The sequence below is a fragment of the Lagopus muta genome, chromosome 24 (assembly GCF_023343835.1).
Source record: "Lagopus muta isolate bLagMut1 chromosome 24, bLagMut1 primary, whole genome shotgun sequence".
Lineage (NCBI taxonomy): Eukaryota > Metazoa > Chordata > Aves > Galliformes > Phasianidae > Lagopus > Lagopus muta.
Genome location: NC_064456.1, coordinates 689,367 through 712,402, shown reverse-complemented (window position 1 = coordinate 712,402; position 23,036 = coordinate 689,367). Strand labels below are relative to the sequence as shown.

Sequence of the window (23,036 nt, the reverse complement as noted above, 5' to 3'; positions counted from 1 at the left end):
GAAAGAGCAATTTAAGCAAATCCACCAGTTCCCTATAAGGTGGAGAGCAGCAAGGGGAATCCCAGCCATGCCATGGCGTTGGGTTCTGAGTCATACTGCAGTCACTGGGATTCTTCCCAGCATCTGAATGGAACCAGTCCATCAGGGCTCACCTGCAGCTGTTTGCTCTTTGGCTGGCACTGAGTCCAGAGCAGTTTGGGAGCAGCTGACTCCTTGGGAAGAGGAGGCACAGCAATGTCACAGGAAGGTCCTGGGTTGCTGTGACAGCAATGCTGTGTAGTTCAGCCCAAGCTGAGCTTACGAGCTTTGTTCCTTCCATAAGTTGAGCTGCTGCTGGTGAAGCTGCCAAGAAGGGGAGAGGAGCATGGTGAAACTGGTGATGGCAGGGAGCTCCGTGGTGCTGGAGGGGCTCCTGCAGCCCTTGGGAAGGTGACACAGCAGTACAGCATGTTCCTGAGTGACTGCAGGGTTTGACTGGAGATACAGCAGCAACTTGGCTGAGGAAGGAGAAAGAAAATTAGCATTTGCACTGAACTGATTTCAATGCCAAGTGCCTGAGGTCCCAACTTAACACAGCAATTTTCCTTGAAGGTCACAGAAGCTTCTTTACTCTGAAGCAGCGCCGCACCTCCTGGCTTGGTACATTGTGCATGCTTTGGGCATCCTGATTTCCCTGAGTGTTGCAGGCACAAAACCCTTTAATTGAAGGCAAGTACAGCTGAACCGAGGAGCCTGCTTTCTGTAAGCCAAGAATCAAGCAGAGCGATAAGCAATCACAGCAGGATCATCCACATTCTGGTCTTTGCCTTTGGCTTCAGCCCAGCTCTCAGCCTTCGCTCGCTGTCTTTGAGCATGATAAATAGGAAGCCATCCGACCTGCAGCACACGCACATTTTTGCACAGGTGATCCTTTCCCAGCTGCACAGCGCGCTGAGCTGAGCTGCGTCTGCGTCGTGCTGTGCTGCAGTTCGTGCTCTGTTGGTGTGGGAAGCGAGGATGGTCTCTGAAGTGATCACAATCCTTTCCACCCCACGAAGCACGCACTGCGTTCTACATATGTTGGCCATTTTCTGCCAGCCAGATGCTCAGCTGTAATAAAGCAGAGAGCATTTATAAGCTGCGATACCGCAGGAACAAACGGCCCTTGCAGTCCAACCAGCAGCTCCTGGGTGCAGGATGGACACAGTGATGTCTGTCTGTCCTCTGTCCAGCCGGCACAGTGGGGCAGGTCGTGCTGGCTGGGATCTGGGGATGGGGAGGGTGTCTGTCCCCTGAGCTGTCTGTCTGTCTGGTGTCAGAGCGGTGCAGTGAAGGCCAGGCAGCAGGAGCTGTGCTCCCTTGGATGCAGGAGCAGTTGCACAGCCAGCTGGGCTCAAGCCCCATCCTTTCCTGCTCTGCATCCCTTCGTTGGCATCGTGAGGCTTTTGGACACGGTCTCCGTTCCTTCATGAGGAGCAAAGGTAGTGCTTAGGGGCAGCTGGGGCTGCACTGCTGGCTGCCCAAAATGCTTCTGTGTGGCACTGAGCCCTCAAACAGAACATCCCTGCATGCAGCAGTTCTGTGCGGAGCTCCGGCAGCTCCATGCACATCAGGTGGAAGTTCTCACAGCTGTGCCAACGCTGCCCTGGCTAAGGGTGGTGTCATTTTGCAGGCAGTGCTGCCTTGGGACCCATGGCAGGAAGGAGCTCCCTGCAGCCCCTTCATCTCCTCCATCCCCACACACACAGGTGTGGGGAGGCTGCAGGAGGGACGGAGGGCGCTTTGCCTTGGCTGGGATTTGTCTCTTGAAGCCAAAATCCCTCCTTTGGAGGGTGCTTCCCTTCCTGCCCCCACCCCAGGGCAGGGATGCAGTGCAGGAGGCAGCGCTCGGCCCTCACACCTCCTGGTGTCCATTCATTGTTGGTGTCGATCCATTTTGCTGTAGTGTTGCTGGAGATGCGTCCTCCTTGTGTGAGCAGCAGTGATGTCTGCCCAGCTTTCTGCTCTGCCTCCCCCTGTGCTTCCACGCCGTGTCTCGGTGCCGCAGTGTGGCTGTGCCACCCCTCCTGGGCGCCCATTCCTGTCCTGTTCTGTGCTCTTGTGGTTTCTGTACTGAGCAGCACTGTGTTCTGTCTGCCTCCTCCTCAGGCTGTTCTCATTCAAGCTCCCATCATTAAAAACGAGTGCTTTCAGTTCTTACCTTTTTCCTTCTGAAGGCTGAGCCCTGTGGCAAAGAAGAGTTGAATTTGGGCCGGGTTATTTGGAAAAACCCATGCCCACCCCACAGCTGTGGGGAGCAGAGCCAAGAGCCTGGCTGTGAGCATGGCTGTGAGCATGGCTCAGCTCTGTGCCCTGCAGAGGCTCTGCTGCAGCTCTGCTCACTGCTGCGCAGCTGCTTCGGTGTTCAGAGATGCATGGGAGGAGTGGCACAGAAACTCTCAGGTGCCAGCAGTGCTCCCAGTGCTCCCAGTGCTCCCCGTGCCCATGGTGGCGGTGGGGCAGCATGATGGTTCGCACAGTGGCTCACTCCCACAGCTGTGTCTGGTGGAGCTCATTATGGGTCATTAGAAAATCACCCTTAAGGACCATCCTGCTTTGGGTGGGAAATCCGCTTACTTAGGAGCATTCTAAAGGCTTTGGGGTCCCTGGGGGAAGGGCAGGCTCCCCACATGCTGTCAGTGCGCCGGAGGGCTTTCAGTGTGCACATCTGAGCTGCTGCCCACCCAGCACTCGCCGCTACTCATTTCTCTTTTCTTTTTCTCTATTCTTTTACCCCTTGTGGACTAAATTCACCTTTCTGTGCCCTTTTGTCTCCACGGTGTGTTCTCTCCGTATCTTCCCGTCCCCTCCTGTCCCTCTCTGCAGAACCTCCACCAGCTCAAACAGATTCACACTCTGAGGCAGATGAACGAGCAGCTGCTGGCCGAGAACAGGGCTCTGACGCGGGTTGTGGCCAGGCTCTCGCTGCCTGCCAAGCCCTCCGAATCAGAGGAGCTGTAGCCATTTGCCGTCCGGCTCATCTCGCCTCCCTCCTCCATCCTCCAGGCAGGTCTCCGCTCCCGTGGCCGTGTCTCCCCTGGCTGGCTGGGCTGCAGGCTGCATGCGGCCGACGGTCTGCAAGCACCGGCTCGCTGCTCTCCAGGCAGGGCTTCCCCGCACGGTGTGCTCTCAGTTCTGCTGACCCCGCTCTGCTTGGCAGCTGCTGGCCTCCGCCGTCCCACTAACAGCCCGCAGCAGGGGGGGCTGCTTTCTCCTTGCCCGGAAGAGCAGCAGGACCCGGCACGGCAGCGGATGGGTGGCACCGAGGGCTGGGAGCTCGGGTGCTTCCCTGTGGCTCAGCAGCCGGCTGCCGTCGGTGGCGGTGCCCCTTGCCATCGCTGTGCTGTGTGTCTGATCGAGGTGTCGGCAGGCTGAGTTCAGCAGGATGCTGGCATTATGCAAAGTCGCGATGAATGATTAATGAGTTTCCAGGGGCGTCATGAAAAATGCGCATTTTAGAGAGGAAGGTGATTTCAAGAGAATCCCAAACCGATCAGCCTTCGGCACTTTCTCTTGTTTTCTTAAGCAATGAAAACAAGCTCCTTCCCTCCTGTGAAGCAGTGGAAGGTGGAGGTGTGAGCTGAGCACTGCAGCATCCGTGCTGCCTCCTGCGGGACGGTGAGAGCGGAGCCGACCTGCAGTGTGCACTCACTGTGTGCTGGGAGTCACTGCAGAGAAATGGGGCTGTGAGCCTTGGGAGCTGCACCCTCACGTCACACTGCATCCTTTCCTGCTGCTCCGTTGCCTCAGTGCTGGCATAAAGCTGTGCCTCCTCCCTTCGCTGGGTCCTGCACGCCTTCTGCAGGTTACTAGGGATATTTGGGTCCCTACAGACAGGGCTATTTTTTCCTAAAGGAAAAAAGAACCACTGTGCTCTAGTGGGATGGAAGTGGCACTGAGGTACGAAAAAGCCTATTCTTAGCACACAAATTATATCAGAGATGATTAACCATAGAAACAAACTAAGCAGGGGAATTGGGGCTTCCCTTCCCCGAGCCTCAGTGCCAGAGCCCACGATCTGCTCCGGCTGCTTTGTGTTGTGGGTCAGAGGGAACGGCCTCCCCACGCGCCTGCTTTGAGTCCACAGAAGTCGCCCCATGCCTGGCCCTGCCCCCCTTGTTCCCACAGCCTCAAAGCAGCGATGCTTCACCGACTTTAAGCCACCTGTCTCTCTTCTTCTGTTAGGAAACCATTGCAGCTCCGCTTCCCCTCTCTGCCCGTTGCTCCCTGTCCCATTGCAGGCTGTGGTGTTGATGGATGCTCGCTCCCCGCTTGCTTGCAGGCTGAGTGCTGCCTGCTGGAGCAGCGCTGCGTCCCTGCTGGGTTTCCTCAGCTCTCCTCTTAGGTGCAGCAGGGGATGCTGCTGCTGCCTGTCAGCTGCTCTCCTTGCTGTCCTTGGACATCACAGCTGTACAGCCGTGTCACTGTTCTCAACTGACAGATTTACTGCAGTGGCACTTCACGGAGAATCTCATTTTCCAAAATCCACATCATTTCTGCAGTGTCACCTTCTGTGTGTCGCAGTGCACACAGCTCAGCTCGCAGCTCGCTCTGTGCTGACGCTGCACATCAGCATCGTGGGGCTGAGCCCTCCTGGCCCCGTCCCTCTGTGCCATTCTAACAGACCTTTACAGAGCAGCATTGCTCAGACCCCTGCAGTACAGCCCTGCTTCACGTGCTGTTTATTTTGTGGGGCTTGAGCCTGGTTTGCAGTGAAGGGAGGAGTGCCCTCTGCTCGAGAGGCTCTGCACTTTGCAAGGCTGACGTGTGACTTCCAGAAAGCTTCACTGGAAACTGATGGAGCCGAGCAACAGCCAGGAAGCTTCAGGAAGCACGTTGTTCCATTCCTCCCGTTCCAATAAATCACCAAAGTTGCACTGAAGTGTTTTTGTAAAGCACAGCCAGCATCGGTAAGCTGTGAAATGGGGATGGATGCTGCAGCGCCACCCCAGGCAGTGACAGAGAGGGGATGGGGGCTGTGTGCAGCCCTCAGCAGACGGCTCAGCCCTTCGATTGCTGTGGACGTGGAAGCAGTGTGCTCAGAACCATGGAGTCGTGAAGGCTGGAAAAGACCTCTGAGATCCCCAGCCCCACCACGCTGTGCCCACCGCCATCTCCTCAGTGCCCACAGCGTCTGAGCGCTGTGACCTCTGGGCAGCCTGTGCCAAAGCATCACTGCTCCTTCAGAGAGTGAGGATGAGTCACTGGCAGGGAATGGAAGTGCAGAGTGAGGGCACAAACCCTTTGCCCTTCTCACCATTCCTGGGCACTCGGTGTTGGGCACTGCCTGCAATTTGGCTTCATTCCATGGTGAGCCACAGCATCTGTTCCAATGGCCGCTGTGTGGTGGGGTGCAGCCCCTGGTGCCTCTTCCTTTGGGAAGGGGATGGAGCACATGGGGCTACAGGAGCTGTGCAGGGACGCAGAGCAGCGCTGCTGTGAGCTGGGGTAGAGCTGCCTGCAGGCAGGGCCAGGGCTCCAGCGCCAAGGGGGAGAAGGCAGAGCAGCTCTGCAGTGGGGATTTCATTTCAGGGGAATTCCTCCAAGGTCTGCATTGACGCAGGTCAGTCAGTGCTCAGCTCGCTGGGCTTTGTGCCACCTCCAGCTGGGACCCCCACACACAGCACCAGTGCTGTTCTGCTCCTCCTGCCTGGGCAGCCCCAGAGCTGCTCCCTGAGGGGCTGCAGTGTGGGAAGCAGGAGGGTCAGGGTTTGTTGGCCAGGAGGAGGTGCTGGGAAGGTCCTGTTGGTGGTGTTTGTTTCCCTCTCTGTTTAATTGGAGGTCTGTGTTTTTTCTCCGCTGCAGCCACTCATTGTGCAGCTCTCTGGGATGTTCTGTGGGACCACAGTGTGAGCACTGACATTAAATGTTGTGTGATCCCAAAGAGATGCTTTGTTCTAAAGATCAGCTCTAAAGATCTCAGCCCCATCCTGAGTTAGAAGTCCAAGGCAGAAAACGTGTCAGGCCTGGACAAATGGGGAAATGGACACAGGGAAAAGCTGCCTTGGTAGCTTTCTGTTCTGCCAGGCCCTGTGGGAGGAGGTTTGGATGAAAGGGCTCAGAAATGGTCCCAACCGAGCTCCGTGGCACCGCTTTCCTGGGGGCTTTGCTGTGTGAGGAGCCGAGCTGAGCTGAGCCCCAGCCCTGCTGTAACCCCGGCCCTCTTTGTGTTTGTGCAGATTCTGACGGAGCTGAAATCGGACAATCAAAGGCTGAAGGACGAAAACGGGGCACTCATTCGTGTCATCAGCAAACTCTCCAAGTAGGGAGCCGAGCTGCAGGACGGGGGGGTGCCCTGCTGAGCCCTGCCCCTTCCTCCTGCCCCCTGCGCAGCAGCATTGCAGCCACGGCATCAGCATCGCTCCTCCCTGCCCTCGGCTGGACGCTCCCTGTCTGCCCTTTCCCCCCCACAGCGCACACCCCGGCCATTCTGTTTTAATTTCAGCATGTTGTGCTATCTCGGACGTTTGACTCAAGGGAGGAGGATGTGGAGTGGTGCTGAGCTGCCAAAACTTCTCCTTCCAGCAGCCCACGGTGTGTGGGAAGGAGCTCTGCTGTGCAAAGCGATGCCCACGGAGCTGGTGCTGCACATCTGTGCCCTTTGCAGGTGGGACCTGGACCGTGGGCCAGGATTCTGCAGACACCCATCAGCCTGTGTGCAATGTGGGACTTTGGTTGAAATGTGATGCTACGAGGAACGGCAGCAGAGCTCCTCAAAGCAGAGCTGCTTTGCACAGAGACCTGGCTGGTTTTTATTTAATGTCAGATTGCAGATCTGGTGGGTGAGTGCCCCTCCTGTGCAGCTGGTGATGGGGTGCTGTGCTGCAAACCCTGTGGCTCCCACCAAGCTCCCTGCACTCAGCAGCACCTGGGACCTGCACCCGGACCGCTGTTCTCAGGATGGAATTGCAGACATTTGCCAAACTTTCTGAAGAAGGAGCCTGGTGTGGGGTGTTGGTTGGGAGGCTGCCATCAGGCAGAGCCCTGCAGAGGAGCCTGGGCAGATATTTCAGGTCCTGCAATGGCTTTTCAGCATCAGGCTGACCAGCTGAACCGCAGAACGGTTTTGTTTCTGGGGAATGGAAATGAGGGGGGCAATGAGCCCTGGTGGCACAGCTCCTCGCAGGTGGGCTTTGGGGCACTGGGCACGGAGCTGCAGTAGCTGTGCTCCAGGTGCCCGGGGGTCTTTGGGGGCTGGGAGCTGCATCAGAGTCTTTTCATCCACCAGAAGTTTGCAGTCCGCCTCAGCCTTGAAGGAAACCTCAAAAAAAAACAAAACAACAAAACCCAACCCTCTGTATGTTGTACGGACTCAGAACAGTTTGAAATTGTTCTCCCTGTGGGCATTCAGGCAGCGACTCCTGCATGTGCTGCATGCTGCCCTGCTGAGCTCCCATACCAGACTGCTCTCCTCGCAGTGTGCAGCCCCACTCCCTCATCCTCCCCCCTCATTGCCTTTGTCCCTCCGTTTCCCACTTTGTGCCATGGGCTCCTCGTGCTCGGAGTGGCAGCAGCCGCGCACGGCAGCTCTGTGCTGAGATGCAGATGGATACTTGAACATGAGTACAACTAAGTTTGCTCAACAGGGTAAAAATTCATCTGCCTGTCCTGGGCTTCTTGGAGCCTCCTGCTGGTTATCAGCTGTGCATTTTCCTCTCCCTGGGGGCTTTTTTGTTTCTTTCTAATTCTCCATTTTCCCCTCCCGTCCTCCCATCCCACCTCTCCTCTCTCTCTGCTGGCTGGGCTCAGGGCAGCTCAGCACGGAGCTCCCACTGCTCCTCTTTGCGCCATTCTCCGGTGCAGCGCGGCCGTTCCTCTGCTGCTGTGCTTCGGGGACGAGGAGAAGCGCTTTGGCATCACCGGGGCTCCTGCAGAGCGCTGCCCACACCGGGCAGGCAGTGTTACTGCTTCACGTATCCCTGCTTTATGGAACAGCTTTAAGCCCTGAGCTCCGGTCAGTGCTTTCCCTGCACGCCGCTCTCCCTCGGTGCGCCCTGTGTGAGCGCTGCTGCAGCTCTCCACGTTCTCTCCCACCCTCCCCCCGGGTTTGGCTGCAGCAGCGCTGCCCTGTCCCAATCCCGGTCCGCAGGCAGGGACAGCCCGAGCTCCCGGCTGCTGGGAGAAGCTCAGCATCCGCACCGGCGCTGCGCCCCTTCCTGCAGGGGCTGCCGCTGCGCTCTGCCCACGAGGAGCCGTTATGCGAAGGGCGCGGAGCCAAAGCGCCGCTGGGATGCAGCGCTGCGCGCCCCTCCGTGCTCGCAGCCGACGCTCCGTGCTGACGATGGGAGCGCAAACCCCGCGGGTGAGGAGGACTCGGGGCTCTCAGTGCGTCTGCAGGAAGCACCGAGGTGGCGGTGGGTGCGACGCCGTGCTCTGCGCTGGGCACGGAGCGCAAAGGAAGCGGATTTTAACGCTGCTCCCTCCTCGAAGCTGAGTTTGTCAGACGTGCCTCCTTTGGAGAACACGGAGCTTTTTTTCTAAGCAGTGCTTGGGGTGAATTCGTTTTTATTGCTTGGGGTGAACCCTGTTGTGGCTGCGAGTTTGATGGTGGCTCTGTAAATAACTTCCTGGAGGAAGCAGGACTGCGTTCCAGATGGGGAGAGAATGTATTTTTATGCAACTTTGAGTGGCCTTTCAAACCCTGAGATGAATGATTTGTTTTACTGGTTGTTGTTATATAGTATTATAAGTATTATGTGTTTGAAAGTTTGGGAATAATATTCACATCTATGATGCTTGTAAACACAACAGTATTTATAAATAAATAAAATAAGAGTTGATAAAATAGAAACTGTGTCTTCGAGTCCGACTTTATGGGGCTGGGGAGGGGTGGGCGCATCTCCTCACACCTCAGCCCATCTCCCATCTCAGCCCATCTCCTCCCATCTCAGCCCATCTCCTCACACCTCAGCCCATCTCCCATCTCAGCCCATCTCCTCACATCTCAGCCTATCTCCTCCCATCTCTGCCCATCTCCTCACACCTCAGCCCATCTCCTCCCATCTCAGCCCATCTCCTCCCATCTCAGCCCATCTCCTCCCATCTCAGCTACCTGGAAGCTGACACCCCCAGATGAAGAGCTGCAAAAGTGGTCCCAGGGATGGAAGCCCTCCTGAGAGCAGTGCCTGAAGGGGCTGTGAGAAGGAAGGGGACGGAGCGCAGCAGTGGTGTGAGATGGGATGAGGGCTGCACACAGAGGCAGTGCTGCCCCGTCCCTGCAGACCCCCAGGGTTGCATTGCAGAGTCGGACCAGGCGGCCTTTAATGGCCCCTTCCAACTCAAACTGTGATTCTATGAGTTGGTGAAGCTGAAAGCTGAGCTCTGAAATGCCCTCATGTGTCCCCGGAACTTCACCCCAGAAGCAAAACCAGCAGGGCAGCAGGGCTCCTTTCAGCTGTTTCTTTAATAAGGAGACAGATATCATTACAAAATAACCATTGAACGATCAGAGACGGGAATGACAGAGTCCACACGAGGGGAAGGGGCTTTAAAAGCAGCTTCCTGCCGGAGCCCAGCGCTGCAGGGGCGGGCGGGGGGATGGGGATGGGGGCTTCATCCTCCCAGTTATGGGGCACGAAGGCAAAGCTGTGTGGCCTCACTTCTGTCCCCAGGAGGATGGCGCTGGTGTCACTGCGAGAGGGAGAGGGAGAAGAAAGAGGAGAGAGAAAAGGGAGAGAAAGGAGAGGAGGAGGAGGGGAAAAGGAAGGTGAAGGGGAAGGGGAAGGGAAAGGGGAAGGGGAAGGGGAACGGGAACGGGAACGGGAAAGGGAAGGGGAAGGGGAAGGGGAAGGGGAAGGGGAAGGGGAAGGGGAAGGGGAAAGGGAAGGGGAAGGGGAAGGGGAAGGGGAAGGGGAAGGGGAGAAGGAGAAGGAGAAGGAGAAGGAGAAGGAGAAGGAGAAGGAGAAGGAGAAGGAGAAGGAGAAGGAGAAGGAGAAGGAGAAGGAGAAGGAGAAGGAGAAGGAGAAGGAGAAGGAGAAGGAGAAGGAGAAGGAGAAGGAGAAGGAGAAGGAGAAGGAGAAGGAGAAGGGAGCAGCCCCCAAACAGACACAGCAGAGCCCCAGAACCGCTCCCCAACACCTTCCCACCGCCATCTCCAACACAGCACAGATGTCACTGCAGGACATCCCTGGTTTCACCGCCCGCCCCCCCGCAGCTCTGAGCCCCACGGCCGGGGCTGGCGGCCACGCGGGACCCCCGGGGCGCTGCGGTCTGATATGGCTTCTAAAGTTGCAGTGATGTGAGACGCACCAACGCGACACAGAACACTGAAGCCACGATGGGACAACGCGACAAACACGGGGACGAGAGACGCGGGTGGAGGGCACGGCTGGCAGCGCTCACCCTCCGCGGGCTGCAGGCATGCGGTGCTTCTTGGCCTATTTTCTTCTTCTGCACGATTTTGTTTTATTTTGTTTCGTCTTTTTGGAGGGGGGAGGAGCACTCAGGCAATGAGTTTTGTCCGTCGCCCGCACTGCTCTGCTCGGGCACGGCCGGGCCATGCTGCGGGGCTCATGCACTGCTCGTGGTTTGTACAGCGATGGACGTCTCCATACAGGTACCTACACACAGCTGGGGGGGCAGAGGCAGCACAGATGGCTTTCGTAGGTCGGTGGTTTGTCCCTTTTTTTTTTTAATTGTTATTATTATTAAAATTAAAAATAAAGAAAGACGTATCATGTATTAAAGTCAGAGTTCCCCCTCCTGCCCCGAAGCATAAAGAGTCCAAATGGAAATTGCAAAGTGCAGCAGGGATGGGGAGCGGGCGGGGGGTGCATGGGGCAGGGGGGACATGGGGGGGGTGTGAACAGCATCTGCTCCTCTGCTGCTTCCAATGGAACGCTGGGGCTCTGGGTCTGGGCTGAGGGATTCCTGCTGCTGCCCCACGCTCCCATTCACTGAAGCCACCCCGAGATTTCTCCTCCCTTCTCTACACGGTCTGTGCACGGCTGTGTTCACACCCTGACACAGGACAAGAAATGAATCAAAGCCAGGGAACCACTGCTCCCAGCCCCAGCACACGGACCCCAGGAGTGGGACAGCAGTTTGGGGTCCCCGGTCCCAGCCCAGCCCCACTGCACACCACAGTTGTGGCTACCAGAACCCCAAACCACAGCAAGGATGGAGGTGTCCCCCACTGGGGTTGCACCCCCAGAGCTCCACTGTCCCTCATTGCTGAGTTCCTCATCTCTTCCCTGCCTCCAGCTGGGGGGGGGGAGGAGGAGGGGGCAGTGCCAAAGCATCCAGTGGCCCCAGGAGGAGCTCAGCTTTGGCACATCATACCTGGGCTTGGGGTGCTGGCATCAAGACACCGGGTGTAGACTCCCGGCAGCATCCCAGTGCCTGGGGCTTCCCCACTGCACTCTGAAACTCTGCTTCTCTGCTGCAAGCTTGCTCACCTGAATGCCAGTCTCTTTCATAGCCTAACAGTGCCAAACTCTGCATGCTGAGGACGTTCCAAGGAGCTCCTCTCACCAGGACCTTTGCCACAAGACCTGGGGTGCAGGAAAGCAAAGCAGAGCAGCAAGCACAAAGCTGCTGGGGAGAGCTGCACAGGGACATGGGGACACACTGTGCCCCAGGAAGGACCGGGCTGAACCAGGCAAGGCCATCAGCTTCCCAGCTCGGGGGCTTGGATCCAGAGAAGCTCTTACCCAACCAGCGCTGCTGCCAGCAACAGGAATATGGCTTATTCCACCCAGTAGGAGTGGGAAGGGCGGATGTGACAGCAGTCGGCTCCTGGGGAGCAGCAGCCCATGGGGAAGGGGGGGGATGCGGCCCCCCAGTGGTGGGATGCAGCCATAGGGCCGGAGTTGCCAGAGCCCCACCTGGGCTCCGCTGGGTGCCCGCAATGGGGCTGAGCCGTGCAGATGGCAATGGGTCCCACAGCAGCTCCTCCAGCACTCAGACACCTCTCCACGTGAAGCAGCCGCAGGGAAGCATCTGGAGCGATGGGTTTCTATGCTGTGCCGTCAGGAGGCAAACAGCAGCTCCAAGCACGATGGGAAACGCGGAGCTCCGTGGCTCAGCCCCTGCTGACACGCAGTGGTGGCCCACACTGCATCCCGTGCTTCGTCTCCTCCAAGCTCTCCGTCCTCGTGCTCCTCCTGCATCCCCCCAGCTCCTGCAGCACAGCTCCGCCGTCCCTGCGCACCTCTTCCCAGCAGCAGCCAAAGCTGGAGCGGCCCAGCATCTCATTCTCACCCCACGGGAGGCACAGCAGGAGAGGGGAGGCAGCCAGGTCTCCCGCAGAGGTCATGGATGTCCGCGCTGGTGCTGGAGCCCCAAGCAAGCACAGTGAGTGTGGTCATCTGGTGGCACCTCCATGCAGCGATGCTGGGCGATCCCCACGGGCAGAACGGAGGCGGTGAGGCCGCGGGTCGGTGATGCAGCAGTGGGGAGGGATGTTGGGCAAAGGCGATGGGGCATGCAGCCAGAGGGAGCGATGCTGGAGAATGAAAAGAACCATCCGAGTCTTTAACCTCTTCCCCTGGAAGCTATTGGGACTGTCTGGAAACCCTTCCACAGCTGTCAAAGGGTATTTCAGCTTAAAACAGAACAGCGACAACAAAAAAGAACCAAACCAAAGGTTGCGTAACTGAGGTATCGGTAGCTCTGGGTCGCTTTCAATGTCCGCCGCGCCGGCTGCAGATCCTCTATTTGTTCTTCCCGAGAGCTGCATCCACTTCTTCCTCTGGCTTCAGTGAGTGCCACTGGGCGATGGGCCGCCGCGGGTTGGCCAGCATGTCAGACCAGTGCCGCAGCTCCGTGCCCGTGGAGTTGAAGCCCGTGAAGATCTTGCCGATGGCTTCGTTCTTGCCCAGCTTGTCGTAGTCCAGCACCGTGATGACCACCTGCACTTTCTGGAGGAGGAAGCTGTCGTTAGAGGGGCGGGAAGGCAGAGCCCCAGGGGTCCCACAGGGCTGAGCCACACAGTGGCCATTTTGGGGCAAAGTCCCCTCCGTCCTTCCACCTCTCCATCCCACAGAGACACGGGGTCACAGTGGGGACTCCGCTCACCCTCACGTGGCCACCCTTCCCAAACCTGGGGTGAGCACTGCAGGTCCAGGAGCAGAGGAACGGGTAGATGTGGCACTGAGGGACGTGGTTAGTGGCATGGGGGGGATGGAGTGCAAAAACCCGATGAACTTTGAGGTCTTCTCCAACCTTAATGATTGGATGATTCTATGGAAGCCCCAGCCCTGCCGTGGGCTGGGTTTGAAGGTGCGTCTCCAGACCAGGCTCAGGGATTGGGTTCCAGCTGGACCAGCAGCTCAGCAGGAGGCCTCAGGCTGCCAGGACATCCTTCACTTCCCCCCCCCACATCCCCAGGGATGTCAGCACACCAACCTGTATCTGCTCAAAGGGGATCTCGAAGCTGAAGGACTCGTTGAAGTAAGGGTTTAAGGTCTTCTTCTTAACTGTGGTCTTCTTCTTCTTCAACCTCTTCCCGTTCTGCAGCAGGTGGATCTTCACATAGGGATCTGGGGGAAGGGGGGGCATCAAGCAGGGCTGGGACACCCATGGGACACCCTGGGGCAGATCTCAGCCCAAGATGAGGGCACTGGGAGGTGAGGAGTTTGGAGGTTTGTGGATGGAAGCCGAAGCCAAAATATTTCCAATTTAGGGAGTCGCTGGGCAAGGGATGGAGCTGCCCTGCCTGCTGTGATTCTCCTTGCAGGGAGGCTGGGAGCAGCAGATGCCCCATTGATGGAGCAGGAGATGCCAGCAATGAAACCAAACCTTGTCATGCACTGAGCACCAAACTACCCTTGCCAAGGGGCAGGGGGCTCGTCCTCCCTACAGCCAGACTTCAGGCTGCCTCCAACAAAGGACTCTGAGAGCACTGGGATGGGTCAGCAGGATGACACCCCCGAGCAGCACCCACCTGAGAGGCCCCCAACATCCATCTTCTTCAGGTTCTTGGCCTCCAGGATGCAGACGGTGAGCTTGCCGGCCGTGGGCACGTAGCGGAGGGAGATGCAGATGTCTCCAAGCTTCTCCGGCTGCCGAGCAGAGCGTTGGCAAAAAGGAGGAAGTGGGTCAGACCCGGCTCACGGCACCGAGGTGGGTCCATCCCGAGTGCTGTGGGGCCGTTCCGCGTCTCAGCTCTCACCTCCTCCTTCTCACCGCTCTGCAGGTCCCGCCACTCCTCGATGGGTTGGCCCAGATCCACCGTGTTCATGGGCACCTTCACCTCACCAATGATGTCGTGCTTGGAGAAGCGATCGAAGTCGTAGATGGCCATCACCAACGTCTTCCCACCCAACTCCTGGTAAGGGACCTGCACAGGGAAGAGCCACCCGGTGGCATGGAGCCCCAAGGAGCCTTCAGCACCCAGCGAGGCGCAGCTGTGGGGCCAGGCAAGGTGCTCACCTTGAAGGTGAAGGTCTCGTTGAAGGCAGGGTTGAGCGTCTTCTTCTGCACCTTTGTCTCATACTTCTTCTTCTTGTCGGGGAGCAGGAACACCTTGACGTAGGGGTCTGAGGTGCCACCCATGTCCAAAGCCGGCAGTTCAGCCGCTTGCAGGATCCCCACGGTCAACTGGAGGGGACAAAGTGCCTTCAGCACAGCGGGCTCCCAGCCCCAGGTGGGAGATTTTTCCTCCCCAGATGAACACCCCGGGTAAATCCCAGCCCCTCCAGCACCTGGTTTGCCTGGAAATCATAATCCAGCGAGAACTGCAGCTTGCCCAAGTTCTCTGGCTCCTTCTCCTCTTCTTCACCTTCCCCCTCTGTCAGTCCTGTCTCTGCGTCGTCATCGTCCTGGTGGCCAGAGCAGCACCCAGGGAGAGCGGCACAAGGGAAAAGAGTGATGTCATGGACAGCACTGGGGAGAGACCCAGGGCAAGGCAGGGAGCTGGGTGTTTGTACGGCCCCACTGATCCCCTGGGACACAGCATCCCTTTAGTATTTGGGAATCACAAAGGAACCCCTTTGCTGCAGCACACAGGTCGGATATGCACTGCAGCATCACTCCCCAGACCCACTGGTCCCATGAAACCCCCTTCCCCCATCCCCTCCTGGACCCTATAATGGGGAGATGGTCCGGTTCTGCACAGCACCATCCACCTGGAGATCCCCAAACCCTGGGGACACCAAACCAGCAGACCCTTGGAGCACCCCAAAGGACTTCACCTGGTTGCCCGACTTCATGTCCTTCATGTTCATGGCATTCTTCATGCCTTTGCCCTTCTCCTTCTTGTTCTTCTTCTTCTTGCAGCAGCATTTCTTGCAGATGCAGAAGCAGCAGGTGAGGAGGAGGAGGCCAGCAACCACCGCGATGGCGATGAGGGCCCACGGAGGCACTGCAGGGACAACAGTTCAGCCCCATCTGGCCCCACCACCCCACACCCTGCGGAGACGTGGGGAAGGGGTCCCGGGAGGAGGGGCAGCCACTCACAAGGGATCTTGTTGAGCTCATTCATGAACTTCTCCCTCAGCTTGGCAAACATGTCCTCCTTACTCTCTCCCGGCCCCGCAGCCTCGGTGGAGTTCTCCATGGTGGCCATGGGCATCGTGGTGGCCGTGGCCTCCGGGGCCATCATGGATGCTTGCTTGAATGTCATGGTGGGACTGGGGAACCCTGCAACACAGCACAGGTCCCTTGGTCCCCGCTGTGACCCTGAGCAGCCACATTTCCTGGCCCTTTACACCTCCAGAGCCCCTACAAACTCCCTGCAGGAGCTCCAGATGCTGCTGCCATCCAGCGGGGCCGTGGAGGCACTTCCAGCCCAAGTGGGGTTGGGATGACCCACACATCCCTGTGCCCTCTCCCACTGGAGATGCCCCCCTGATGACTCGGTGGCACCCTATGGGCCCTGTGGTGGGGCTGTTCCATTGGTCCCTGATTGCATCCCAACACACAGAGTGCAGAGCTGAGCCTCCAGCTGCAAATGAAGGTGACATCCCACAGCACCAGCCATGAGTTCCTCCCTGATGCTCCCAGCCTAAAGCTCCCATTCCAGCTCAGCACCGTGTCCCAGCTGCTCCTGTCACCTCCCAGTCCCTCAAGATACAGAGCAGCCCCCAAGAACGGGGACACCCAGCCCGAGAGCTGCAGATGTGGCATTCACTTCTGCAGCAAAAGCAATGTGAAGGGCACCAGGACCTGACCCAGGTGGCCTCCATAACCCTGGCATAGAGAAGAGGGCAGAGGAGTTTGTCCCACCCACCCCAACTGAGGCAGCCCCTCAGAAAGCACCAAAACAGCCCACACTCATCACTTCCATCCCTGCTGCAGTCAGTGCCAAGGTCACTGCTTCACCACCACCCGAATGCTTCTCTATTGAGAAACCACAGAACCCAAAGGCAGGGCCAAAGTTTTCAGGCTGCTGGTGCTGTTTTGGGGAACTTAAAGCCCAGGACTGCAGGAGAAGGTGCTCAGCAGCCCTCAGTGCTGAGCGGGGCTGGCACCAGCTCTGCCTGCAGCTTGGAGCAATGCCTGCAGTGAGCAATGTCTGCTGCAAGCCCTGCTGCAGCTCTGAGCAATGCCTGCAGCACCGAGCAATGCCTGCAGCTGAGCAATGCCTGCAGTGAGCCCTGCTTGCACCAAGCCTGCCTGAGGCTCTGAGCACCTCCTGCAGCCCCCAGTGCACCCCTTGGAGCTGCACCAGGACGTGTTCAGCTCAGGAGCTCCCACTCAGCCCCAAACCCTTCCTCCCCCTCAGAGGTCCTGCAGCAGCAGCAGCAGCAGCCCTGTTCTGCTCTCCATGGGATGACTTTCTCTCCAAACTGCTGATGCACACATTTCTGCCCATCTGTTATGGAAACGCCAGAAACCATGTCAGAGAGGTGAGGATCCGGGGGCGAGCAGCCCTTCCTTCACTGCACCCATCAGTGCCACCATCAGTGCCACCCGTCTGTCCTTCCTGCAATGCCACAGCCATGGGTTGCAGCACGGTGCAAGGAAGTGCAGCCAAGTGGGAGGAGGAGGAGGAGGAGGCAGCCTGCACCTGTGTGCACGTCCGTGTGCGATGTCAAGGAGTTTGGCCATGCACAGAGGGGGACTCTGCACAGCCCTAAGGGTGACATTTTCCATCGCTTTTGGTATTGCCTTTCCACACCATGAGCCCCAGGCATCCCCATGTCCCCCCTCTGCCACCATCCCACGGTGTCCCCTCCCCTCCCCGTGCAGTGCAGTGCAGTGCAGGTGCAGCAAAGGCACTGCAATGCAGCGCTGCAGGGCTCAGGTCTGTGTGTTGCTTGCTGGTTTTATTTTTTTCTCTTGCACATTTTCTTCTTTCTGTTTTCTGTCCATTTGAAGGAAAGCTGTCGTGGGGGGGATGGCAGCTCCCTCACCCCCCTGCCGCTCTGTCTCCTGTGCATTCCATTCACACCCATCTCCCCTCGCCCTTGGCCCAAGATCAGATGGGGGTTCAGCACCAGCAGCACTGCAGGGCCCTCACCCTCACCCTGCAAACCCCCATGGATCCCCCTGGGATTCCTCCATGCCGACACTGGGGAAGTTCTGCATCCAGCTGCAGTTTGGGCTCAGGAAATCCTTCCAGTGATCCCTTCATTGCTCCCATTCCCATACACAGCTTCAACCCGCAGAGCCTCCGCAAGAAAAAGTGGGGACCGGAGCTATCCCAGTGCAACAGCCCCCAGGCACAGCAGCACCACAGTCCCCACTGCCCTTGGCATGGAGGGAAAGGGATGGGGATATATGGACAGGAAGAGGGACAGGGCTGCAGCCATCCCTATCACAGCCTCCCAGGGCAAAGCAGGGTGCATGGGCAAGAAGTGGGAGCTGCCCGGGACCACAAGGACCAGAACCAGACAGAGGTGTGGGGACATGCAGAAGGGCAGAAAACAGCAGCTAATCATGATTAATGAAGCTGAGGCAGCAATTAGAGGCGGCACGCCTGGACGGCCGGCTGCAGGAGCCGCGATTCGCTGCGCTCGGGTTCACGCAGTGGCTGTGCCTTGTCCCAGGGTGACCCAAAGATGGGCTCCAACCACACAGCACATCCCACAGAGGGAAACGGAGGCAAACAACGAGGACTGTCATGGGGGGGGAACAGCGTGAGCTGCAGAGGGCTCTGCTGGGGCTGCCAGCACCGATCCCAGCCGAGATGCAGCACAATCCCACGCAGGGAGCGGCTGTGCTGGAAGTGCTGCTTTGAGCAAGGACCCTGCTCCTCCATCACAGCCTCTGTGCTATTGAAAGCAGAGCCCGGAGATGCAGAGCAGTTAAATACAGTCTTAAAGGTAGCCTTCATCCATCATTTGGCCACCAGATTAATGGCTCAGGACGTCCCCCAGCCGGAACGCGCTGCTCCCTCTGCCCAGCGCTGCTGCAGCTCCCATCAGTGCAGCACACACATCTGGAACAGCTGAAGGTCGATGGATGCATGGAGCTGGAGGGTGAAGGTCACACCCCACAGCCCCAGCCCACATTGAGCCCAAGGGAAGGGGCTGGGAATGCTGTGGGGATGGGATTCAAAAGTACACAGGGAGGCAAAAACAAGTGGCAAGTGCAAGTTCCAAAGCAGGCAGCTCTGAGCTGCACATGGTGCATCTGCCATCCCAGGGCTTCTCTCAGGGTCCCTGCAGGGCTCAGCTGTCCCAGCTGTCCCCTGCCCAGCAGGACGCAGTGTGGGCTGCAGACAGCACTCCCTGGAGCTGCTGCAGCGCCGTCACAGCAGCTGCTCTTCTCCTGCCCTGTGAAATCATTTGGCTCCTCAGCGCTTTGAGACCCCACGGAAGGCAGCTCCATGGCTAATTAGCAGGGAAGCAAAGCAGAGATGGCTCTGAGGCACCTGCAGAGGCCATGGGGCGCTGGGAGCAGCCCTCCTGGTGCAGCAGCACAGACACAGCCTTGTGCTGCAGAGAAGTGTTGTTGCAGTGCCCTCAGCCCCCACGCAGCGACACCACGGAGAGCTGCTAACCACCACCAACCCTCCCCAAACCACCACCAACCCTCCCCAACTGCTGACAGGCGCTGCCCATCCCAGCCCGCTCCCCACGCCATGCTGGCTGCTCTAAATAGGGCAACAGAAGGCGCTGGGGCAGAGCCATCCCAAGCAGCCGGCTGTGCACCAGGTTGGCATCACAAAGGCTTGGTGCGGCCGTGTTGGTGCTGCTCTGCCCATGCCGGGACGCTCCGTGCTGTGCCATGGAGCTGCGGTGTCTCCAATCAATAGGAGGAGAAGGCAGACGACGGCTCCTGGGGCAGAGCCAGGAGCTGAGCCAGGAGCGCGGAGTCGAGCCGCATCGATTTTGGTTTGGAGGAAGGAGAGTGATGGCACAGTGCTGGCAGCCCCTGCCCACCTCGCCTGCTCCCAGCAAAGCTGGGATCCGATCCCCCAGATCTGTCTGGCTGTGCAGATGGATGAAAGCCGCCGGGCAGCCATGCAGCTCCAGGCCCTCTGCAGCCTAAGCTGCAGTCCTGCGATGCTCCCAGGGAATTGGGGCACACATCACGCATCCTGGAGGAGCAGCACAACCAAACGGGGCTCGCTGTGCTACAAGGTCTCCTGCCCCAGCCATCTTTGGTCAAGGCCCACATCCCCAAAGTGCCACCACGCACTGAACTCAGTTCACACGCTGCCATCGTTCCAAGCACCAGAACGGTTCCTGCAGCCCCTGCAGTGCCTGCACAACCACCCCATGGCACCCATGCACCACCTCCAGCTCTCTGTGGGACAGATATTGCTGAACACGGCACCAGGACTGCACCTCCTGCACCTCCTGCCAGCTGCAGTCGCTCCCTCCCATCTCCCAGCAATGCCCAGCCCAGAGCTCTGCTCTGCTGCACTCTTTGAGGAGGAGCAGAGGAGCAAGGAAGACCTACAATGATGCCTTTAAGCAGAACCACGAAGCCAGGAGCCCCTTCTGTGCAGGGCTGTGGATGCAGCACTGCCTGCGTTCAGCAGTGCTGGTTTGGTGCAGAGTGCAGGATGGCCACACGAAGGGGCACACCACAGCAATTCAGCACAGCACAGAGCAACCCAGCATGTGGGCTGCAGCGTGGGCACATCCCATAGAAGCACCCCATAGGGACAGGGATGGCCCCTGTCCGGACCCAGAGAGCAGACCCCCTATGGCAGCAATGCTCCAAGCAGCCAGCATCTGGGGGATCACATCCCATGTTTTGGGGCTGGTTGGGATGGGTGATGCAGGCAGTGGGTGGCAACAGTGCAGGGCATCTTAGATTCCAGCCACACACTGCCTAATTTACGGTTTAATTAATAAATGGGGAATTATGCTGGGTTGATCCAATACCTCTGGACGTGTGATGTTATCAAAATCCCATTACCAATGAAGGAAGGCATGAAGAGCAAAATTAGCTTTGGCATCTGAAACATTTCAGCCGATGCGATAACACAATTATTTGGGCTAATAATCAAAGAGCACTTGGGGGAATGCGGGCTCCTGTGGGAGCTGAACACGGGGTGGGGATGAGGGGGGAGCAGAGGGGCTCCCACCCAGCAGGCTGAGCCATCTGCAGCCAAGGGCAAAGCGCACAGACAGCCTCCACTGCTCAGAGCTCCGGGTGTGGGGACAGCAGGACGGCACTGAGCTCTGCTGCGGGGTTAGGAGGAAAAGAAAACAACACCGGGGTTGGAAAGCAGCGGGCACTCGGTCCCGTCTATTTGCCTTGGGCACTGATCTTGCTCGAGGACACCCCACCTCCCTGCGCAGCCAGGAGGAGCAGAAACTCAAGCAATAATTAGGAACCGCAGTCATCTGGCGCCGGGAGCTGGGCCTCTGCCAGCAGCACGGTGAGCAGAGCAGCACCCGCTGCCGCCCTGCAGGAGCCCTCTGCGCTTCGGCGCCCCTCCATCAGCTTCCCATGGGCTCCAGCAGCAGGGAGCCGCTCCCCCAGCAGTGAGCGCTGCAGCGCCCAATGAGCCGCTGGGCGGCTGGGGGTCCGTCTGTGTTTTCCTCTCCCCCTCCCGCCGTGGCATCGGGCAGAGAGCGCTGAGCCGGGGCTGCCCGAGGCGATGCGGTGCGGGGGACATTTGCACACCGATACTGCTGGGCTGATGTGGGGGCAGAAACGCACTCCTACAGGGATGGGGTCCAGGAGCTCCCAGTAAGGGGATCCCACTGCCCAGTGCAGGGGCTGGAGATGTGCAGGTAACTGGGAACAAGGTCAGATCCATCCCCGCGCTTCACCACCTGCAAGAAGCGGGCAGAGCATCGCTCCCAGAGAAACACGGGGCTGTTGGGGTGTCCGATGGGTTCGTGCCGTTCCCGAGCTGCGTGGCTCATGTCCCACTGCTCAATGACCTTGGGTGCATCACCTCTCACAGCACCCCACGCTCACCCCGAGTCGCAAACCAGCAAAGCCACTCTGCTTCTCTGCAGCAGCATCCAGCCACGAGCACTGACCCCCGCGGTGAGGTGAGAGCCCCGGGCATCCCGCAGGGCCCCAGCAGCCCGCGGCAGCGTGGCCGAGGCGCTGCGCTAGCGAGGAATAATGCAGCAGGCAGGAGACGACGCCTGCCGGTCGTTGAGCTCCCATACAGCGCGCACAGAGTGGAAAATCTGCAGCAGCACCTGAGTGCACCATCAGGTAGAAGTTTTGCTGCTGCAGAGGGGCGGGTGGGGGACCCCTGGACAACCTGCAGTGGTGACATCCCAGGGTGGGTGTCATCATAGGGAGGGTGTCGTAGCAGGGCGGTTGAGGTCCCAGGGTGGGTGACATCCCATCGCTGCACCAAAGGCGCACGCAGTGCAGGGGGACACACACGGAGGTTCCAAAGCTCGGGCTGCAGTTGGGGACCACCGAGCAACGCGTGACACAGTCACTTTGTCCAGCTGCCTTCCCCCCGTGCGATTGGCAGAGCTTTTTTGGGGTCGCTGCCGCTCCTCTGAAAGTAGGCTGCGGGCGGGATGCGGGCACACTGCCCCTTGTAGCCCAACGCTGCCGCCCCGCACCGCCCCACCGCCGCACCCCGCGTGCAGGAGGAGCGCGGAGGATGCTGCAGCCCCGCGAACGGACCGGCAGAGCTGGCCGCGGTCCAGGACGCGGCGAAGAACACCGGGAGCTGCCGGTCCGGAGCCGCGATGCTGCCGCCGTTTACCCGCACCGCACCGCACCGTGGCTGCAACTGCGGGGATGGGGAACCCCCGGCCACCTCTCAGCGCCGGGATTCCAAGGGCGCTCCCGGCCCCGAACGCGTGTGGGTGCGCGGCTGAGAGCCACCGGTGGTCCGGGGTGCCCTGAAACCCGGGGTGCGTCCCGCATCCCGGGGGGGTTCCCACATCCGGGGGCGGTGGTTCTTTCAACCCGGGGGGATCCCGCAGCCGTGAGCCTCGCAGACGGGGGAACCGAGAGCGCATCGCCCTATGGGCAGCCACCGGCACAGCCCCTGGCACCGGGCAGCGCCCAGAGCCCGCAGTCTCCTCGCGTCCCCGGGATCCCGCACCAGCCCCGCACCGACACCGGGAAACGGCGCTGCCACCCGCACACACCGGGGACGGATCACCGGGAGAGCGGGCAGCCCCGTCCCGCAGAACCCGCACCGCTGCGGCACCCGGGGAGCGCCGAGAGAAACTTCGGCGGGCGCGAACTTACCGTGCGCTGCGGCGGAGCGCGGTGCGGTGCGGTGCGGGACCGGTGCGGGACGGGTGCGGGCGCTGCGGCAGCACCGGCCCCTCCGGGCTCGCGTGCAGCGGCTCCGCGTAGCCCCGCCCACTACCCACAAGCCCCGCCCCTCCCTCGACAAGCCCCGCCCCCCTCCGCAGTCCGCCCCGCCCCCAGCGCTGTGCTCGGCGCGGGGTCCCCGCAGCGAACCGCGGGGCTGCGGGCTGCGAGCTGCCAGACCCCCCAACCCCGGAGCTCCGCCCGTGCCGGGCGCAGCCAGGAGCCCTCCGTGCAGCCCCGAGGGGCCGCGGGGGGCAGAAAGGTCGGGGTCACCTTGGGAGCGTGGGCTGGCCGCGTACCTGTACCGACCGGATGATGTAACTGTAGTCAGCGCTGCGGCGCCCCAGTGGTGCTGCTGCAGCTGTGGGGTGATGGTGTGCCTGTACGTGGGTGCTGCTGTACCTAGACAGGGTGGTGATTCA

At 59.5% G+C, this 23,036-nt stretch overlaps 2 protein-coding genes across 8 annotated transcripts in view; one reads left to right on the top strand and one right to left on the bottom strand.

The window, feature by feature from the left end:
- PPP1R12B (protein phosphatase 1 regulatory subunit 12B) overlaps positions 1-8,809 on the top strand; it is an 84,391-nt gene extending 75,582 nt beyond the window's left edge. For 4 of the 7 annotated variants that reach the window (XM_048926303.1, XM_048926308.1, XM_048926302.1 and 1 more), the window contains one exon: positions 6,198-8,809. Coding sequence is in view for 6 of the 7 variants with exons in the window: in XM_048926308.1 (XP_048782265.1) it covers positions 6,198-6,284 (87 nt within the window). In the remaining variant the exon portion in view is untranslated. Of the gene's footprint in view, positions 1-2,844; positions 3,025-6,197 lie in introns of all 7 variants that reach the window. The other 3 variants (XM_048926301.1, XM_048926304.1, XM_048926305.1) reach the window with 1 other exon arrangement.
- A 2,020-nt stretch (positions 8,810-10,829) lies between these two features.
- SYT2 (synaptotagmin 2) lies at positions 10,830-22,650 on the bottom strand. The gene is made up of 9 exons (XM_048926310.1): positions 22,546-22,650; positions 15,418-15,600; positions 15,153-15,322; positions 14,664-14,780; positions 14,392-14,559; positions 14,132-14,299; positions 13,904-14,021; positions 13,366-13,499; positions 10,830-12,878 (listed from the first exon to the last, which is right to left on the bottom strand). Exons 2-9 carry the CDS (start codon positions 15,581-15,583, stop codon positions 12,672-12,674), a joined length of 1,248 nt encoding a protein of 415 aa, XP_048782267.1. The 5' UTR covers positions 15,584-15,600; positions 22,546-22,650; the 3' UTR covers positions 10,830-12,671.
- Positions 22,651-23,036: the final 386 nt, after the last annotated feature.